Raw genomic sequence first — 19,895 nt, forward strand, 5'->3', positions numbered from 1 at the left:
TTGTCTTTGAAACTTCATCGCTATAAAAAATTTGGAAGGCCTGAAGATGGTCATTGGTAGCTGATCTGATGGAGGCCATGACCACCAGGGAACACAAAAACTCTGGTCTGAAGTAATTAAGAAACATCTTAACCATATTAAACATCTTTATTAACCCCGGTGTCCATCCTTACTAAGCCTCAGTTCCTGATTCAATAATGTTAGATATCTTTTTTTTTTAAAAAGAAAGAAGAAATTTCTCCTCATTAAAGATCTTATTAAATTCTGTGTGCGTTTTCTTCGAGAACAGCAGACATGTAATTGTATAAACAGGGTAGGCATCCTCCGCTATAAAGATCAGTCCAAACAGAAACCACCAGTGGGACTGTGACAACACCGAGATTAATAAACTCCTTCACAAAACATACCGAAGCGCAAACAGTAGAAAAGCGTGTAATTTTTCTTTCAGGCAGTGTCTACTTTGTAAATGAACTCAACGCATGCTGCTAAGGCATCTTTAAGCCATCTATGGTGTGCATCCATGGGAAAAAGGACAGTGGGTTAAAATCAGCATCTGAAGCATCAGGTGATGTGATCTTAAGTGGTTGTTGCTGGGTTTTTTAAAGGGTATTTTGCATTCGTGTGTGTGCGCATCCAAGACAGACGTACAAAAACTGAAAGCTTCACATTAACGTGGCCTTTCATCTATCATCTGTAAAAAGAGCTCACCCAGCAGGGCGGAGTTTCCATCTCCCAGGGGAAAGCGTTGGTAACGGGGCACGCTGAACGGAGGGAGGAGGTGAAATTTCCGCTCCAGCAGAGGTTCGAGGCGGGAGGCTGAAGGATCAGCGGGGTGGAACAGATTATAAACCTGCTGACAGGCAGGTCGTAGCTGGGCCACTAGGGGGAGAAATGAAACCAGAGACATAAGAAAGAGGAAGGGAAGAATTCAAGCATATTTTGATGACAGCCTGGTCTATAGGTGTCTATAGTAATAAGCAGATTTCCATCTGGGGCAAACCTTTCACTTTACAGATTGTACAAAGCCTGGTAAATGAAGCTCACCATCTAACATGGGGATCACAGTCTTTCTCAGGGCGAGTACCAAGCCAAGTGGAGAGCCAAAGAGGAAAAAGTCGGACACTTCGAAGTCAAATTTCCCCAGGGAGCCTCCATCCAGCATTGTGCTACTGCTCGACCTTCGGGAAGTTGTGTCGTTCCGCAGGACACTGGAATGTAAGCTGGGAGGACAACACAAAGTCACTTTCGTGCCTGGAACTAAAAATAAAACATATTCTGACAGTGCATGACAAAAGGACAAAAGAAGTTCATTCCACATAAAGAGTTTGTCCTCCCACGGACGACACACCTGGACAGGAAAGCCTGGTGCTGCTTTATGGTGTCCAGCTCGTAGGTGGAAGAGTCACTTCTCTTCCGAGGCAGCTGTCTCTTGGTGTCGTCGCCCGCGCTGGTACGTGGGATATCGATGTTGCTGCGACTGAGGTGGCGACTGCTCTCCAAGGTTGGAGACGCCGATCCGTGTCCGCTGTTGACAATGATGCCAGGAGAGAGAAGATCCTGGTCCTGCAGGGGCAATTTATGAAAATGTGTCATAAAAACTTCCAGCACCTTAAGAAAAAAATATCAACAAATGAGCTAATTAAGAAGAACAAAACAGGATAAAGGTGCACATAGGAGTGTTCCAGGCACTGTTTAGGATGAGCCGATACTGTCGCCGTGCATTCATTAATGCTGGAGGATGTCTCGCTTACCTGTACGCTAATGACACTGCCCCTGCGACTGCTGTTCTGGCTCTCATTTACTGTTTGATTGCTGCTGCACAGAGCATCAAAGCCCAAGATTCCTCCCACACAGTCCCCAATGAGGCAAACCTGGAGAGTTAAAGGATGAAAAATATTTATTACATATATGCGTGGGGTTCAGGATCACCTTAAAAGACTTCTGCAGTTACACGCTGGATGTAAGGATATTGTGGCTCCGAAAAGTACAGCTGGTTCAACTCTAATGACTTCAATTCTTTATTAAACAGCATACAAGAACAACAAACCCCATCGGTATCTGACCTGGCCGGAGAAAGAAGCCCCGTCCAGAGATTTTATGAAGTCCGCATACACCTGGTTGGCTCGGAAGATGACAGTGGCCACAGCATCCTGGTACTGTGGAGAAGAGGTGGCGAGGAGAGGCAGGGCTGCCAGCGGGATGTGGTCCTGACTGCTGGACAGACAACCTTCATCGTAGCTGTAAGGGCTCAGGCTGTGAGAACATTAGTGGATAAAAATCTAATTATAAAATTTAAAACCCAAGGCATGCACACGGGAGAATAAATAAACGCAGGAAGAGGGGACAAGAGTCACGAGCTGCACCTGGACCTCTTCCATCATAAGTAAACAGCTATCGAGCTAAAATACAGTTAGAACCACAATTTGTTCCACAAACACACAATTTTTGTTGTTATTTTTAAATTACAAATCAGGATGTGGCTGAAAGGCACTTTGAGTTTAATTGGAGGGGTTTAACAAAGTCAGATGCATTTTTTTTTTAGAGTCCCTCATTTTTAGTGGCTCAAAACTAATTTTACAATTGACTGACGAGCAGTTCCAAGGCCAGGTGAGGCATGTTCACTTGTTATGTCATGATAAATGAAGAAGACATAATTGAAGTTGATTCAAAGTGTTGAATTTACATTTTAAAGCTTTTAACTGTTAATATAAATATCAGCCATCATTGGGCTGAAAAACCTAAATCAACCTCTCAGAGAGAGAGAGACAGACAAAACTTCAGGAGTGGCCAAATAAACAATCCTGTACACTGAAAGACCACTGAAGAAGGCCAAAGTGTGTGAGGAATTATTTACATCGTTAACACAAAAAACAACAACCACCACCACAGGAGGCAGAATTATCACTGGCAAAATCTACAATCAAAAGAAGACTTCATGAACTTAAATACAGAGAATTTGCAGCAAGGTGCAAACCACTGGTTACACCGCATAAAAATATCTGTGGATAGATGACACCAGCATGAACATGGATGAGAAAATATAGAGTATTAGAGAAACAGCTCATAATGTCAGACATGGTGGAGGCAGTTTGAAGGTATGGGTACGTATGGCTGCCAGTATAATCGGAGGACTTGTGTTTATTGGTGATGTGACCGCTGACAGAGCTGCAGGATTAACTGAAGTGTATGGAGCTACACTCTCTGATCAGATTCAGACAAATGCTGCAAAACTGATCGGACAGTTCTTCACAGTGCAAATGGACAATGACCCAAAGCAAACTGTAAGAGCAACCCAAGAGTTTCTCAGGGTACAGAAATATGATATTCTTCAATAGCTGAGTCAGTCACCTGATCTCAGCTCAAAGGCACAGCTTTTCAGTTATTAAACAAGCAGCAACTCAAGTGTTTGTAGTAAAGGTTCACCAGAGCACTTCAACAGAAAATGTATATGGGCTCTAGACTTTAGGCAGTCACTGAGCCTTAGGATCCTTACATTTAAAATGATGTAAATTTGCCCAATTACTTTAGAGCTAAAATTAGAAACTGTATAAAAATGTCTGTAATTCCTAAACAGTTAATGAAATTCTATATCAAACCTCTTAAATAAAAGCTGAAAGTCTACACTTCAATCACATCTTGCTTGATTATCTGATTTAAACTCCACTGCGGTTGTGCAAAACCACAAGAATTCTGTCTTCATCCAATAAATCATGAACCTAACTGCACACAAACCTTCAATCATTATCCATGAGGTTTTGAGCCTGCAGAGAAATGTGTGTATGAGTGTGCTCTTACTTGGACACTAGGGAGAAGGCCTCAGCACAGATGGCAGGGCAGGGCACCAAGCGGATGGCGATGCGTCCCAGCGCCGCAGGATAGTGAACACGCATGACTGTGTCGAAAGCCGTACTGATTGTGTTGACGTCGGCCTGCTTGCTGTTCTGGTCGCCTCCTCCTGTGTCCAGGATGTTCCCTCCATGCAAGACCAAGATGAGCACATGGATCTTGGAGGGCTGCAGACACTGCTGGGAAGAGCTCTCCTGAGAACAGCAAATTTAATAAGCAGCGTTATGGACGGGAATGTTAAGGCGCGTTATCGGGAAAATATCCAATAAAATGTTTATTTACTTCATCAGCATGACCAAAGAATACATACTTACTGTGAGTGATAAAACAAGCAAACAAAAAGAGATCAACGAGGCCTTGAAAATGGGCATCAAATCACTTTTTAACCGATTCAAAAGGTACGACTTGCAACGTTTTGCGTCCATCGTTTTGAACATGAATTACAAAGCAAACTGCTTTTCATAGCCACTGAGGGGTGAGGAACCATGAAGACACATAACAGAGCCAACCTTCACCTGGACAACCGTTCAACTAACAGCAAACAACAACCATGCTTCCCGACGACAAGGTCACACTAATTAGCACAGCACAATGTGTAGTTTTGTCTTTTACTTCCAATCCAAAACTTCACATTTCCATTAAGTACAGAGGAGGGGGGATGGGGTCGAACAGAAGGTGGAGAGGTTGAGGAGTACACATGGATTTGGGTTCGGGCTACGGCAAGGATAAGGGCAGGGGCATTTAATAGACTGGAGGTGTCTGAAGAACTGTTGTACCCCACATTGCACTGGGGCCAAAATGTTTACTTACTGACTGGTGCCTTGTTACCGTGATGGTGGGAATGGGAGAGCTATCGGCTTGGCCACTAAGACAGCCACGCATCTGAACACAAGAGGACAGAGAGGCTCTTATCCTCCAAAGTTTAAAGCCTGATATGTTTTTTTAGCAGCTAAACTCAAATTAAATCATGTCCTGAAGGAAACTTTCAGCAGATCGCTTGTAAGGGATATTTATTCCAGACATGGATGGGCATCAGAGGAGTGCGAGTTATAGGTGTGTTATTTGCATTGGGAGTCAATGTGTGACACACATACCTCATCTAATCTTTCCTCGCTGGTTGCTCTTTCATAATCAACAGTCATTTCCTTGAACAGCTCACCTAGAAACACAAACACACATACACACATTTAACATCAAGTGTCATAGGGCTGTGCCTGCCCATGTAGAGGTGTTCATCATACCAGGAGTTTCCTCCGTTTCTGCAGCTTCGATCTTGTCCATGAGGTCATTGGAGTTCCACTTGGCAATCTCTTTCGGGAAGACCTCCTCTCCATCAGAGAGATCCTCTGTGAGGGGGGTGTCAACAGATCGGTTAAAACTGTATTCACTATTCAGGGGTTTCGAATGGATTATTACACCAAGAGTTCAGATTCAGAGTGCCAGATTGCTTTATTAATCCCAAGAAAGGCCAATTTGTTTGCAGCTTACCCTGACAACCTATTCACGCAATCAAACGCACACAATGCCATCATTAAACACGAACCACAAACCCTGCTGCGTGTCAACAAATAATGGGATATAAAAATAAATAAATAAATGTGCAAACAAATAAAATAGAACAACAAAGATAAACCGCTAAAAATGAACAATAAAAGAAAAATTATCTAAATGAACCCTGTCAGTGTCAAAGTGATCTAATAAATAAGGGAATGAAGGAAAAGGAACCTTCTTAGGGTTTCCTACAAGTTAACAACCTACCCAAATGCACATGAAGCTTGGTGTTTCCATGTGTGATCATCCACACACAGTGAGTATACGTTGTTTTGCATTTATTGTATCACTATAATTTATTTTCTATAAACTAAAAACAGTCAACTTCCTCCATGATTACCTGCTACAAAAATTTCACTATGCGCCTTAAATTCATGCACACATATGGATGAATTGTCTCGCTGATCTACTGACATTAACCTGTGATTTTAAAAGGACTTCAAACAGATCCTTTTTAATTCCTCTCGGGGCGATTTTTGCCAACAGCGTTCACTTTAGCTGGGTAATCAAGATTTGACCTAAAATCAAATCATGTCCTATTTATTTCTACAGCAGCTACACTACAAATAAACAGCATCAACGCAGGAAATCAAATGACAATCTTTATTTCATAACGATTTGGCTGGAATACTCACAGGGGCTTGCGGCAAGTTTTTGTAGCATTGTTCCTAACACACAAAATCTTCTGACTCGAAATCAACAGAGTCCTTTATTTCATTTGTTTCCTCAGTTGCTTCAACAACCTTCTAATTTATTCATTAATATGAACAGCAATCCAGTGTTAAACTGGATTAAAAAAATGTCAGATTTTCTTTATTCCACTGCAAGATTTTTATTAATAAACCTTCAATGATTTAAATAAAACATGTTAATTAAATACGACAGATTACAGGTGTACCATCATTGGCAAATTCACCTCCTTAGCTTTTTTTTTTCCTTCCTTTATTCATTTGCATTAAAAAAAAAATGGAGTGTAAAAATAAACTTGCACACACTTTTCTAATCCTTGAGATGGATGGTTACTGCAAGAAGATCACAAGAACTTTAAAGACAGAAGCCTAAAATTGGAAGCAATCTGAGCCAACTCAGTCGTTTTCCAGATTTAATTTGTGCACTTCCATCATGTGATTTATAAACACTTACATGTATAAGCTCATTCTGATGCCCTCATTTATTTACCCATAATTAAATAAGTGTTCATAAATCATGACGTTTTAAGCAGGCCATCTGGCTTTTGCTTCTCACACACACACACACACACACACACACACAAACAATGAATCCATATAAACACGAATACTGTGACACATGTTAATATGAAAAAAAAAAATAATTAGACGTCAACACAATTCATTTTAGTTATTGTTTTCCAGCGACTCATAGTGTCACGAGCAACCTATTAAACTCGGGGTAGGTGGAAACTAATGAATGCAGCAAAATTAGTATCAGTGTAATCAATGACTGCATCATGCATAATTTTATTCTCATTCATCATATTGAGTAAACTGTGAATCACACACACACACACACACACACACACACACACACTTTTCAAAGGGGTTCTTTTATTTCTTTGATGCACCGTGAACTGTGTGAATGAAGTTGGGCAGAGACGATTGTGATTTTTGAACGTGATACTGGGATGAGACACCTGGCTCGTGTCTTCTCGGCCAAACTTATCCAGCAGGAAGAACGGGTGCTGCAGCACACCCACCTAGTTCAACTGTAGCCCCAAAGCATGCTGGGTATCTGGGAAGCTTAAGAACTGATCTGCGATTAAAGAGACGCATTCACAGGAAATGAAGAAAGGGGAGCCAAACAAGTTAGAAACATTTCACCCAGTTTCCACATTTACTTTACAAATCAGAGCAGCAAGTTACCGTGAGCATCGAAGAACTCCTCGTCCGAGCTGTCGTCAGAGTCTCGTGCAATGCTCTGCATCCTCCACTCGGAGATGCTGTGACGTGACGGGCTCACTGGGTGGGGGGAACAAAAAAAAGAAGAAAAAAAAACGATAGAAACACACAAGCAAGAAATTCACCATTATTTTGGGGTGTGCATTTTAGCCTCTGTGTTTCACACGCACGCACACACACAAGTATTGCACAACCCACACCCCACCCCTATAAATGACACACGCACAGTGTTACATAAACATATAACAGTCTCTGTGGTGCATTACTTCATCACAGATGGACTGATTGGTGGTGTGTTAAAGCGGCGGTGTGTTAAAAACCGGGGCCCAGTGCAACAAGAACGAGCTCCAAACACACCAAAATCTTTTCCAGCTGAGGAAAAACAGGCCTCGTCTATCACCTGTCTTCAATCTATGCATTATATATCATTAGGTGGTCACTGTGAGAGGCAGTAAGAGAGGGGCACAGATGTAGCTGTCAGTGCAGAGAGACACAGCAGCGCTGGAAGGGAGGGTCACTCTGAGGAGCATCAGCCTCCTCTGTCCTGTGATGTCAGCACTGTTGCTAAAAATAGCCCTGGAGGGAATAATAGAGGGAGGGAGGGAGGGGGAACAGTTATAGGGGTGAAATGAGGCTCAATGAGAGGCGGGGTCCATCTGGCAGCTAAAGTGAGTGCCACCTTGAAGAAGGGGTGACACTTGAGATGGGTGAATTCAAATGAGTAGTCTGCGATATCAATGTTGCTGACAAAAATAACCCAGGGGAGATTCACACAGGGGGTGTGAGTAAATATGGTTGAGGAGCAGTTAAAGGAAATTCAGGTGCCTCAGAGGAAAGTAAAGGCACAAACATAGAGTCTGCACACTTTAAAAGCTGCTTCTGGGGCGTTTGCTTTATTAACACCAATTCAAAGGTCTGAGCTCACGGTTTTTCAATAGTCTGGTTACTTCACCTTTGGGTTAACTCTTAGTGTGTACGTTTGTGCAGAGCTGAACCCCCCCCCCCCCAAAAAAAAAGAAGCGCTATTACTGCACTTCCTGTGCAGCTGTAACCCAAATTCATTCAACCACAGGTGTGCAAAATGAAAAATGAGACCTCAAAGAATCACACAATCCTACTTTAGCTTTGCACCAGCTTGAAGCTTGACCTTACCGACTGAATTCTTCACATACTAGCTTTCTAGTGTGGACGAGTCTACAGTATCACAGTATGCTGTGTTCACTTACAGGATATTTGGACTTTGATGTTAGCATGCATAAATATATAAAAGGCAGAAATGAGTCACATGCAAGACTTAACAAATAAGACTTTAACGCACGATGAGATGTAAATACAGTTGTCACAAGAAGGAGTTCAGTACCGTGCAAAAGCCTTGAGCACCCTCGTTTCTTTATATTTTACTAGGAAAATGGGTGCAAGGATTTCCATGTATGTTTGCACATACTAAAAAACACACATGGAAATGTCGTATGTAAGGCAAAAACAGAGTTTGTACAATTCTAATGAGCTCGAAAGAAAGAACTCTCTTAGGCATCTTTTTCATTTCTATAAGTAGTCTTCAGGAATTCTTGCAGGACATTCAAAGCTCTTCTTTGGATGTTGGGTGCCTTTTGTTCCATTCTCTGTCGAGATGATCCCACACTGCTTCAATAATGTTGAAATCTGGGCTCTGGGAAGGACTGATAGTGACTGGTTTGTGCTAGATTTTTTTTAAAAAACACGACTTTCAGATATTGTTCATCTCCTGAAGATAGTTTTATTTTTTAGGTGTAGTGTCACTTCTTTTTTCCCCTCAACTTGTCCAGCTTTCGCAGATTGTTTAAGGACATTACTTACCATGTTGAGATATGTCAAGTTTTCAGCTAATAGCTATTCAGGAAACACCTTGTTGGTGTAAAATTTTATGCCTGTCAAACTGTGCTATCTTTGCAATTTTTCGACTAAATGAAGAGGAAGAAACTGCTTTTGTTACAGGTTGCCAGTAATGAAGTGCCTGAAAATGGAATCCAAAACTTGTTCTTATCTGTAGACACAACATTGGTTCATCCCTTGAGTTGTTTGCCTTTACCCTTGAATGGCTCAAATCAGTGTTAAGTTGTTCAACAAACAAAAATACATTCTTCTGAAAATAGTTGAGATAAGAACTGGACTGAAAATGAGAGAAAGAGCAGCCAATGACTAAAGAAAACCTCTCCAGGAGGCCTAGAAAACTATTGCTCAAGACCGCTTAAAAAAAATAAATAAATAAAAAATAGCCTGCTTCTTTGGAAGCAAAAATAATGAAATGAGGGGTGGATCAAGACGTTTACACATCACATCGATGTGCCAGCTTCACAAAGTCATACACAGCAGTGATAAGGGTAAATGCATGAAGATGGCATGTTCCTCACCTCCTCTCTTGGATGATCGGGAGGATCGGGAGGAGGTGGACCACTGCTTGGTAAGTATACCTCGTGGCTGCAGAGTTTCTCCTCCTGAGCTGGGAACGACTGCTTCAGCTTCGATACAGCTGATTGCCTCTTTAACCTCCTGGTCTTTGTCTGGAGACTGTGTGCCTCCGTTGGCCTCGGTGGCCTCCTCCGCCTGGCTAAACTGAGCCATCTTCCTAGCCAGGGCCAGCTGGGTTTCCAGCTCCAGCTGCCTGATGTCTTCTATGGTCAGACCATACCACTCATCCTGCCAGCACCAGGCCTGCCGGTGGGCACGCACCATCACCTTTCTTAAGCCTAGTGAAAAACAGTTGCAGAACAATAAACCCTCGCTAACACTGTAACTAAATAGGGTATTAGTAAAATGAAAAATTATTTTTAAAAATGCACGAACATCTGGGACCTTCAACTCACCAACATCATGAATAAAGCGTTCAATCTTTGACTGCATGCCCCAGTAGCGGAACTCCACCTTACAGAGCTTGTAGGCACACATGATGGGGGTCTTGCCTGGGTTATTGTTGTACTCTTCTATCCAGTCGTCCCACAGAGGACCCCTCTGGGTCTTGGCTGACTTGTAAAGCCTCGGGTCTTCCTCTGATTTGTACTCATGAGTGGGGATGGGATCTGTCACTATGTCAATTGGGTCTGCAAAAGACGATTCGTTTTCAGAGGGTAAGCATTTATGGACTCAGGTGTTTGGAAGTTGTTGAGGCTTTGCGATTACATTACAGTGTGTGCACAAGTGGGTGGAGCAGTAGTTCTGACTTGTATGAGCTTGTGTTTAACAGCTTCAAATTCTTTTTATAACTGGAATTCCAGCTAACACTATAAGATACACAGACACAAGTGATTTAAATAATTACAATAGTGGAACTGAGTCACTGCGTACCCTAAGAGCCATTCCTTTCAGGGCGTTGTTTTCACTGGGAAAACACACTCATAACCAGAGAAAAATAACAGATGCTGTAACATTAAGCTACCACAAGTGGGCCTCATCCACTGCATATCTTAGTAGCAAGAGGACAGACAGCAAAACGCCTTCAGCTTCTGAATGAGGAGATCATTACTTGCTGTATTGATTCTCTAATGCGGCCATATGCCAACACGCAGCCTGAGCTTGCTTTGTATGTGTGCAATTTGAAAGTGAAATTAGCCACATTATTTTATTATCTGAGTTTTATGTTGACACAGACATTCGGGGCAGACGTCAAATGGTCTCACCAATAGTCCTCTGTCTTTTCTCTGCTGCTGACATGTTGAAGACATCTGCCTGGTTGCCAGTGTCGGGCTTGTAGTATGTCTCAATATCAATAGAGAACTTCTCCACAAAGGGACAAGTGTATCTAAGGGAGAAGAAATTTAAAAAAAGAAATGAAACAACTGTCCCAACAAAGAACCAGTGAGTTTTGTGTCTCCCTTCATTTGGAGACTCATTTTATATTAATAACTCAAGAGCAGAACTATTTTACTATGAGTGACAACCCCATCTTACTTTTGATTATAAAAGACACTTAAGCCATACCCATCTGCTGCATCTGTAGCAAAACTGTCACTAGTTGAATAGATGTGTCAACAGCACTTGGAGTCTATCAATATCCTGAGTGTGCAGTCAAGGGCACATCTCTTTTCAGCACCTTCACATCTTTGTTTGTCAGACCTCACACAGACAAATGGACTGACGCTCTGAAAGTGAGGGGCTGTCAACGTCTGGCTGTCTGGGAGCGCTGCTGGCCATGCGCCGATCTGATGGGCTGCCTGGTAATATTCTGACAACTTGTTCATGGACTTGGAATCATCAAATTAATCACTGAATACAATTATGGCAGAAAATATTATCCTCTGCAGAACCTGGGCTAGATTTTTGTCTGTAAATGAATGTAGATCTACCGGCAGCAGCTATGTCACATGCACGAAGCATTTATACTATTAAAATAGCCTGTGTATTTCTACTACCCTGCTTTAAAGAGGTGTCAAGGTTAAAGCTAACGTTACTTTATTGTATCCAAAAGGAGAAAATCCTCCTGTATCGACACAATGCTGCATTAAAAGTGTCGAGGTGGCCTCCTTACATCACCCAATCTCACCTGGTGCGGGTGTAAGGGTAGGCGTTCCAGGACTCCTCTTCAACCCTCAGTGCCGCTTTGGGCAAGATAGAGCGGAACCAGCTGGGAATGTGCATGCCAATATGGTAGACCTTGTGGGTGTACTGGCCGGTCCCGCCCGGTCCATCTGTATACGGCTTGTTTTCTAGGATCTCCACCCCACTGCCTTCACCACAGCTCTCTTCTCTGCTCTTCTTCTGTAAGAGGAATAATGAAAGAAGAAATGCATATTTGCATATTAGTAGAAAAGCACAAAGTGTGGCGGTGTTAGATGAAACAACATAGGATCATTTTTATTCTAATAATTTTTAGTAATAATAATTTCACACTAAATCTGGAACTGATGTTTGAGAACAAACAACTAAATGAATGGGATTTTTGCAGAGAGTGTGAGGCATCAGTCTGGGTATGGCATTGACACACAAAATTAATAGCTTCCTGGAAGCACCTCCAGCTCTGAACGGCATATCAGGAAGATCCGAAAAAAAGAATCAGCGTGTGGAGCCACACCTTTTCTGTATTTACATTGCAGATGCACATAAGAGGAGAAGCCGGGTGGAGCCTGCAGCTGCGGCTGTGTGAAGCCACAATGGTGCAAACGTCAGGAATTGCTAGAGGACAATTTGTAATTGTGAAACTTGTCAATGAGAAAACATTAAACAGCAGAACATAGTCCAAGTGCTGACGACAGACATGAGGACCATAAAAAGTCAGATTTCTGATGTATCATGTTTTTTTTCCCCCTCTTATCAGCAGTTGTTCAGTGTTAGTATATGCAGCTTAACCTTTGTTTAACGGCGTGTTTAGTGCAGCGATGGCATAATAGGGAGACCGATTCCTCCAGTCAGCTGTGCAGAGCGAGGTGATGGAAGCAAACCAGTGAATCAGTGGAGCAGGGAAGAGGAAGCCATGAGGCATCCAGCACACTGGACCTCATTACCTTTGACAGGTCATTCATTAGCAACCCGCCCAGCTCTCAACAACCAGACACAGCTCCAAAGACACAGCACAGACACCACCACAGCAACGTCAGACCGGCCGTACACTCAACCAGTATGCGATACAGAAACTCAGTCACAGCAAGTGAACAGATAATCTCCAGATTACAGTGCATTATAAAAAGCTCACTACGAAAATACAGAACAAAAATACATATCCACTGATGATGAATTTTAAGCATTTTTTAAAAGGAAAAGTCCAACCTACAAACACTACATCCCCGTGTTTTCCTGTCAAAGGCAGAGTCCCTCCTTCTTCCCTTTGTAGCGTTGGGTAATTTTCTCCAGTTCACCAGAAAAAGATCATAAAACACTGGCCAGGGCGTAGCTGCTCTCATAACGGGAAGAGCGGGAACAGATAACAAGTTTAAAAATAAAGAAACTCAATGTAACGTTATATATTACAAAATACAGGACACTTAATTTATTCACATACAGAGGTAAAGTGTACCTTTGGAGGAAAATAAGTGTAGAAGGAGGTACCTTGATGCCCTCTACAGGGAGTCTCTCATGTATACAGTTTTACTTTCTTTAAACAGCCATCAAACTTTTGCGAAGTACTACACCATGATGGCCTGCTATACATGTTTAGACCCGACTACTATGACAGGATAGGAGTCACATCCTGGCATTTTCCTCTCGCGAGGCGCATTTCCTGCTAGAGATGCTCCTTTTTAACGATAACTCCACAGTTACTCATTCAAAACACGTAGGGCCTGTGTGGATGAATGAGGCACAATGAGAACTGCTCATATTTAAAATCTCACACTTTCTGTATTTTCTTATTACTGTAAATCTCCAGATTGTGAGAAGAATGTGACAATTACCGATCATATAAGAAAGTGTCGTAAGGGGCAAAGGAAAGAACGTGAAAGGAGAGATAGGGTGGGGCGCGACCTGGTGAGGTAGAGATATGGCTAGGCTGTCCTAAGGCCCCGGCTTCGTTTATGAGGCTTTCACTGAGGATGGATTGCAGGCGGGCGGACAGGCCTACATGCTGCAGTTGCCCTGGTAACATAAAGCAATGAAGTGAGGATAGCCATGCTCTCTTTCCTTCCACCCCCTCTCTCAAATTTCTTCCCATCCCTTCTTCACTGCCTCTCTTTTTATCCTCCATTTCCTCATTCACTTTTTTATTCACTCCTTCTCGTGAACAAAACCTGACCACTGGCATGCTGCTGATGTCATGGTTGCCATAGTGACAGAAGCCTCAGCGCACCGAGGCTGTTTAGAGGCGGTTAGGTCAGGGGGAAAGGTAACTATGGGTCAATACGATGTTGGAACTCTTCATCCTGGGACTTTGTTTACATACTTTAGAGTTCACGCGCAAAGAATTTCTTTAGCAGACTTTCTCACGTGTTCAGCCTTTGTCCTGAAAATATGAAAGGCAAGCAGTTCAAGACTAATTTTTTTTTTTAAAAAAGCACATACACACACACACACACACACAACATATAGGTTTTTAAAATATTAATTAACTCTTCACAAATACAATGAAGGTGAATTATGAGGTGAGGAAGAAGTGTGCCGCAGAGCCCGACATGTGCCGTCTTGAAACGTCTGCTTGCTTTGGGGCATGTCCTCTGAGTCATGTTCCCACACATCTACAACTCAAGCGGACAACCTGTCTGCTGGATACAGCATCGGGAGGACGTTTAGAAAAGCAAGCAAACAAACATGAACAACAAACATCTTTATCATCTGAAAAAATAAACAAATATATCTGAAATTCTTTAAAAGACGTACACACTCTTTCTACACTCATTTCAGCTTATGCAGAGAAAACCGGTAACTGGTGAGACCGTTACAACAACCAAATTCTCTCTCTTATACTCTCTCAAATACTCACTCTCTCTATTTGCAATGATGTAATGCAGCTAGTGACACAGGCTGTTTTTAAAGTACACAGCAAAAACAAGGAGAGGCTTTCAGAGTCAATACAGTTGAATTAATCTCTATGTAGCCTTGTTATACCTGTGGGTGGATATTAATTTTAAACAACCCTGTCGACTTCCTTATTTGGCTGTAAGATTAACAGCTGGTCTACATCATGAAAGCATCCTGGGCCTTCCTTACACAAGTCATAAATGCTGAACCTATCCAACAAAGCTGAACCCTGAGAGATGCAGGTCGAAAATAAAGCTCCCACGTTTGACTGTTCGACTCTTAAGATGCCGATTTCTCTTGATACTGTGCTTTGAATTTACTCTGCACTCTTTGTGGATCTTATTTTCTGATAGCAAAAAGCAACCAGACTCACATTACCATCGCAATGTAAGATCAGCAAAGAGGCAAAATGCATCAAAACTCGAAAAACCTCAACTTGATCAAACAGGTCTGTAACTTCAGCTTGCTCTGCAATGATCGTAAAACACACATTACGTAACCGTGCAGCTCAAATCCAAACAAATGCACCTAATGCCTAATATGCACATCTCTGAACTATAAATAACATTGTATTTTTACCACAGCCTGAGTCTTGGCATCAATACCTCCTCTGTGTACTGCTGGATTAAGTAAATCTACCTTCATGTACACATGCCATATGAAGAGGATATAATGCTGCACAGCAGAACTAAAGCTATATAAATGGGCCCTTTCTGCAGGCGCTGTAAACCCTAATGCTCTAACACAGACCATCCATCTCCAGCTAAGGGCCTGCTTTGACAAATGAAAGCAGTATGTCCATCTCCGTCGCAGCAGTGTGTGTACATGGAGTTTCATCGAGTGCAGAAACATGCGGTCTATGACAGCTTTAAACAGCCAGCTTCAGAGAGTTTAAACTGGATAATCTATCAGCACACAGGCTCTCTTTGTTTAGTTGCTCCACCAACGTCACGCATCATACGACCAATCGTTTTCATCATTGAGTATGCTGTGATTGCACACTTCAAGAACTCCCCGTGTTACTTTATCTCCTCTTTGACTGCTTGTTTTCATCCCCTCGTTTCTGCGGTTGTTCATTTTTAGTTAGGTGCGTGTGTGTGGGTGAGGATTTGCTGGAAACCATGGTTGTGTTGCCTCACCTGTATCATATAAAGCTGGGCGATGCGGTACTCCTCCACACTCATGGGCATGGGGATGCGGTACTCCTTGATGAGCATGGTGAAGCTTGGAGAAGGGGGATAGGGGGATCAGGGAGGAGATTGACAAGGGAATGGGGGAGGGAGGGATAGAGGGAAAGGGAGGGGGAGAGAGGGAAGGAGAGACTCGGGATGCTCCTATACGAGACTTGTCAAATCACCAGCTGAAGTCCACATTGATGGCTCCTGTGGAGGTGAAAGAAAACGTAAAAAACTGAGTTATGGGTGCTGCACATTAATGCAAAACATCCCATTTGTAGAGTGTGTTAGTCAAAACATATGGATAAAGTTAACATCTTAAAATTCCTAATGATTATTCCAGATCCCAACACTCAAAAATCAGAAAGCAGCAGTAAAAATATCAATAACGGGCAAAACCTGTCAGCACACAGACTAAATTCTGAATCTGTCTAACTCTGCTACACACATCGGAGGACAAAGATCCCCTCTTGTGGCTCACAGGCAGATGAAGAAAAGAGCCAAAGTGTCATTAAGAACATATGCTCCATGTAGTAGATATCTACTCCAAGCCTTGGCAATGAAGACAAGCACCGGTGTTGTGCCTCCATCCAGCATCGCAAATCCAAGTAAAGCACTTCCTAGGATAAATACTCCTTCTTATACACAGGCTACTGCGTGTGTGTTTTTGTGTGTAGGTGTGTGGCCAGAGTCTACGAAGAGCACCCATGCCTTGCCGACAGTCCCGACAGCCACCCTTTTTCTTCCAGCGGTCCAGCACCGTCACATGGGGTGCTAAGTTAGCATAAGAGGGATTACAGTAGAGTGGGAGGCATTATATAACAGTGTAAGAGCCCCCCTGTTCATGATCGAGGTTTCACAAATAAGAAATACACAAAGCATTGTTTTCAAACCACTGGGTAGAATAGGGGTAGGTGTGGGCTATACATACACAACGTGTGGGTGGCGTGAGTTGCAGAAGTCTGCTTTGACCGTTAAGGCAAGAAAACAGCTCTCCGAAGCTAAAAAAGTACAAAACAAGATAACGCCTATGCAGCACCATACTGCACTGTAGTGGAAATTTAGCTAAATAACTGTCACAGGCATTATCTCCTTTCCAGGTTATGTTTTCAAATTCTCAAACTTGGATATTTTAACAGCAAAGATTTAAAGGTGTACTTTGATAAAGCACTTATTTGAGTCAGTTGACCCTGAATCTTCTCTTAGTTACTCTGCAATAGGCATAGGCTGCTCAGGGTTTCTCATGAGTGTCTCTTCTTCTCCCTTCATACACCACTCTGCATTTAATCATTAGTTATTATTAATCTCTGGCTCTCTTCCACAGTGCATCTTTTATCCTGTCTTTCACCCCTTACCCCCCGACCAGTTTGATTCTACCAGAGAATTCTTCCTGTTAAAAGTTAGTTCTTCCTTCCCACTGTCCCCAAGTGTTTGCTCATTGGGGGTCATTGGATTGTTGGGGTCTTTACCGTGCCATATAAAGCACCTTAAGCGAGTGTAATGATATAAATAAAACTGAGTTTAACTGAAATTTAAGATAAAGTTCAGCCTGTTTTCAGATAGGTCAGGTGAAAGCACATTAGGCAGGATCTTAGTTATGCTGCCAAGGAGACTATAGTGCACAATACCATCCTGAAGCTGCTGATTTAGCTATTTAGCCAAATGTGACCACACAGTCTTGCATAACCTTAATATTTACCAATTTCTGAACTATGGAAGCTATTGGACCTTGCTCAGGAATCCGTCCATTCTGTGTAATCACTCTAATCACATCAATATCCCTGCGTCACTTATCCACCAAACAAAGGCCAGGTTTGGTCGAACCAACAGACCAATTCCCTCCAGTGTTTGAATGTTTGAATGCCGCTAAAGAAAAGCTTTTATCTAATGACTTTACTGAGGCTGGAAAGAAGACGCAGCCTGACCGACTTCACATCTGGAACAGCAGCTGTTTACTAAAATATTAGGAAGTGTTCTGCTTCTATACATTTTTTGTGATTTCTTTACAGTGAAGAACAAAGCATTGACAAAATCAGAGCAGAACACCACATTTTGCTGAAAATAACTGCACTCTTGGGGGGGATGCTAGAATAAAACTAGGCTACATGGAGAGGCCCAGAGGAAAGCCTGCAGCTCTGGAGCCCAAGGAGTCTTTAGAAGTTAATCAATAAGCATAAGCACTTTGCACTAACAGCCTCAAAGTAACATTTACTCCAAGCATGGTTTAAAAATGTGGCAACACTGTTAATGCAGATGCATTTATTGATGCAAGAAATGAGTCTGAGTATTTTCTCTTGACCACAGATATGGATGTATTAACTGTACTGATTTGGAGGTCATTCAGTCTGACAGTGATAAGACTACTTCTTTTACTGTCTGCTATCTACTATTGCTTTATGAATCAAAGTTCAACACACACACACACACACACACACACACACACACACACACACACACACACACACACACACAGAAGTGACAGCAGATATGCAAATACCACAACAAGGACACAGCAAACAAACAGAAATCAAGAAAAACCAATAGGCAGCTCAACAGAGGGACCCTGTCCACCCAAAGCGGAGCTCTGTCCGGCAGCATGTGTTCAGAAGCTGTTGTGATGATGCTCTGCAGGGATTAGCAGCAATACTGATGCAGGTTAGTTATGTCACTATTCTGCAGGATTACGGCAGTTTTGCTACTGGTGAGCATTGCACAAAGCAACCATTCCCCACCATCTTGATTACTCAATTAAATTCAGTCCTTTAAAAAAAAAAAGAAAAAAAAAAAAGTAACATACACACAAAATTCTGTTTTGTGCACATAATGAAAGTAAGTACTCGTATTTGGCTTAAGTCTGATTTTATATACCAGCAAATGTGAGTCATATTTATGACTTGTTGGGCAGAAACTAGGAGGTTATTTCCACCCTCTATAATCTGGGGTTCCAGCTTAAAATATGTTTACCTGCTTCTTCAGTAAAACGTTTGGTTTCAGTGGAAAGCTTATGCACCACTTTCCAGCACCTGTCTCCTCTTGTCCGGCTGCAGTTTTGTAATCTCACATGGACACACCCAAACTTTATACACATATGACAGCATACATCTTGTATTGTAAATTTATGTATTGTGTCTGCGGTTGTATTGACTACACATTATAAGGCCTCCTGAATTAGCCAATTTAAGACCGCGTGACTGTTCCACAAGTATAGGCATTACGTTTCACTGCAGATAGAAAGCTTTCCTTTTTTTAAAAAAAAACAAAAAAAAAGGAAAGCCTTTCCTCCTGCTGGTTTAAACCTGTGCCTCTCCAACTTTCATTTTTGACTGATGCAGATGCTGTGCACAGCACAGGACCGGTAATGTACGATTCACCAGCAGACTCGAGAGAGTACTGGCACCATGCTTGACCCAGAAAAAAAGCACTCTCACACACAGAGCTTAAAAATAGCCTGGTCACAATAATCCAAGCATACGCAAGCAGAGTGCTTGACGTTGTTTGTGCAGAGAATATGCTCATTCCCTTCTAAAAATACTGTCTCTGCCCCCCTCTAGGCAGTGACGCAACAGCAGCACAAGCCCATGCACAGCGCTCATCACAAAGCAGCCCCCAATGTTCCTGCTCCTGTTTCGACAAAGCTGAAGACAGCGATAGCTACAAGACACTTTGAGTGGGATTGCCTTTTGTACCTCTTCCTGCTACCGTTTCGTGATCCTGTGCGGCCGGCATACACCCTGAGGTGCACAATGCTACATCACAAAAAGTGTGATGAAGGTATTAAAAAATATATATTTTTTTTAAAAATGCAATCCTCCACGCAGGAGTGTTATTGTACCGAGCGATTCATTTTTTCCTTTTTCAAAAGGTGAATTAGACACTAAAAATCAGCGTCAATACAGAAATGTTCCAGGTAACATGATGAATAATACATCTGTCTGACTACAAAAGCCTTTCTCAACAAACAAGTGTGGAGAGCGCTGCACATCTGGTC

General features: G+C 42.3%; 1 protein-coding gene across 4 annotated transcripts in view; it reads right to left on the reverse strand.

Moving 5' to 3' along the window:
• The window catches only part of LOC102787753 (membrane-associated phosphatidylinositol transfer protein 2-like), a 40,292-nt gene that overhangs the window by 6,165 nt on the left and 14,232 nt on the right, over window positions 1-19,895 (reverse strand). For 3 of the 4 annotated variants that reach the window (XM_035907255.2, XM_006789687.3, XM_006789690.3), the window contains exons 2-16: window positions 15,872-16,114; window positions 11,830-12,044; window positions 10,967-11,088; window positions 10,157-10,390; window positions 9,704-10,039; window positions 7,278-7,373; window positions 5,088-5,192; window positions 4,941-5,005; window positions 4,657-4,728; window positions 3,796-4,040; window positions 2,064-2,253; window positions 1,752-1,871; window positions 1,349-1,563; window positions 1,045-1,220; window positions 709-879 (exon numbers count right to left, since the gene is read on the reverse strand). In XM_035907255.2, coding sequence (XP_035763148.2) covers window positions 709-879; window positions 1,045-1,220; window positions 1,349-1,563; window positions 1,752-1,871; window positions 2,064-2,253; window positions 3,796-4,040; window positions 4,657-4,728; window positions 4,941-5,005; window positions 5,088-5,192; window positions 7,278-7,373; window positions 9,704-10,039; window positions 10,157-10,390; window positions 10,967-11,088; window positions 11,830-12,044; window positions 15,872-15,949 — 2,440 coding nt within the window. In that variant the 5' untranslated portion in view covers window positions 15,950-16,114. The remainder of the gene's footprint in view (window positions 1-708; window positions 880-1,044; window positions 1,221-1,348; window positions 1,564-1,751; window positions 1,872-2,063; window positions 2,254-3,795; window positions 4,041-4,656; window positions 4,729-4,940; window positions 5,006-5,087; window positions 5,193-7,277; window positions 7,374-9,703; window positions 10,040-10,156; window positions 10,391-10,966; window positions 11,089-11,829; window positions 12,045-15,871; window positions 16,115-19,895) is intronic. The other variant, XM_035907256.2, reaches the window with a different exon arrangement.

The sequence above is a fragment of the Neolamprologus brichardi genome, chromosome 12 (assembly GCF_056152115.1).
Source record: "Neolamprologus brichardi isolate AB-2024 chromosome 12, ASM5615211v1, whole genome shotgun sequence".
NCBI lineage: Eukaryota > Metazoa > Chordata > Actinopteri > Cichliformes > Cichlidae > Neolamprologus > Neolamprologus brichardi.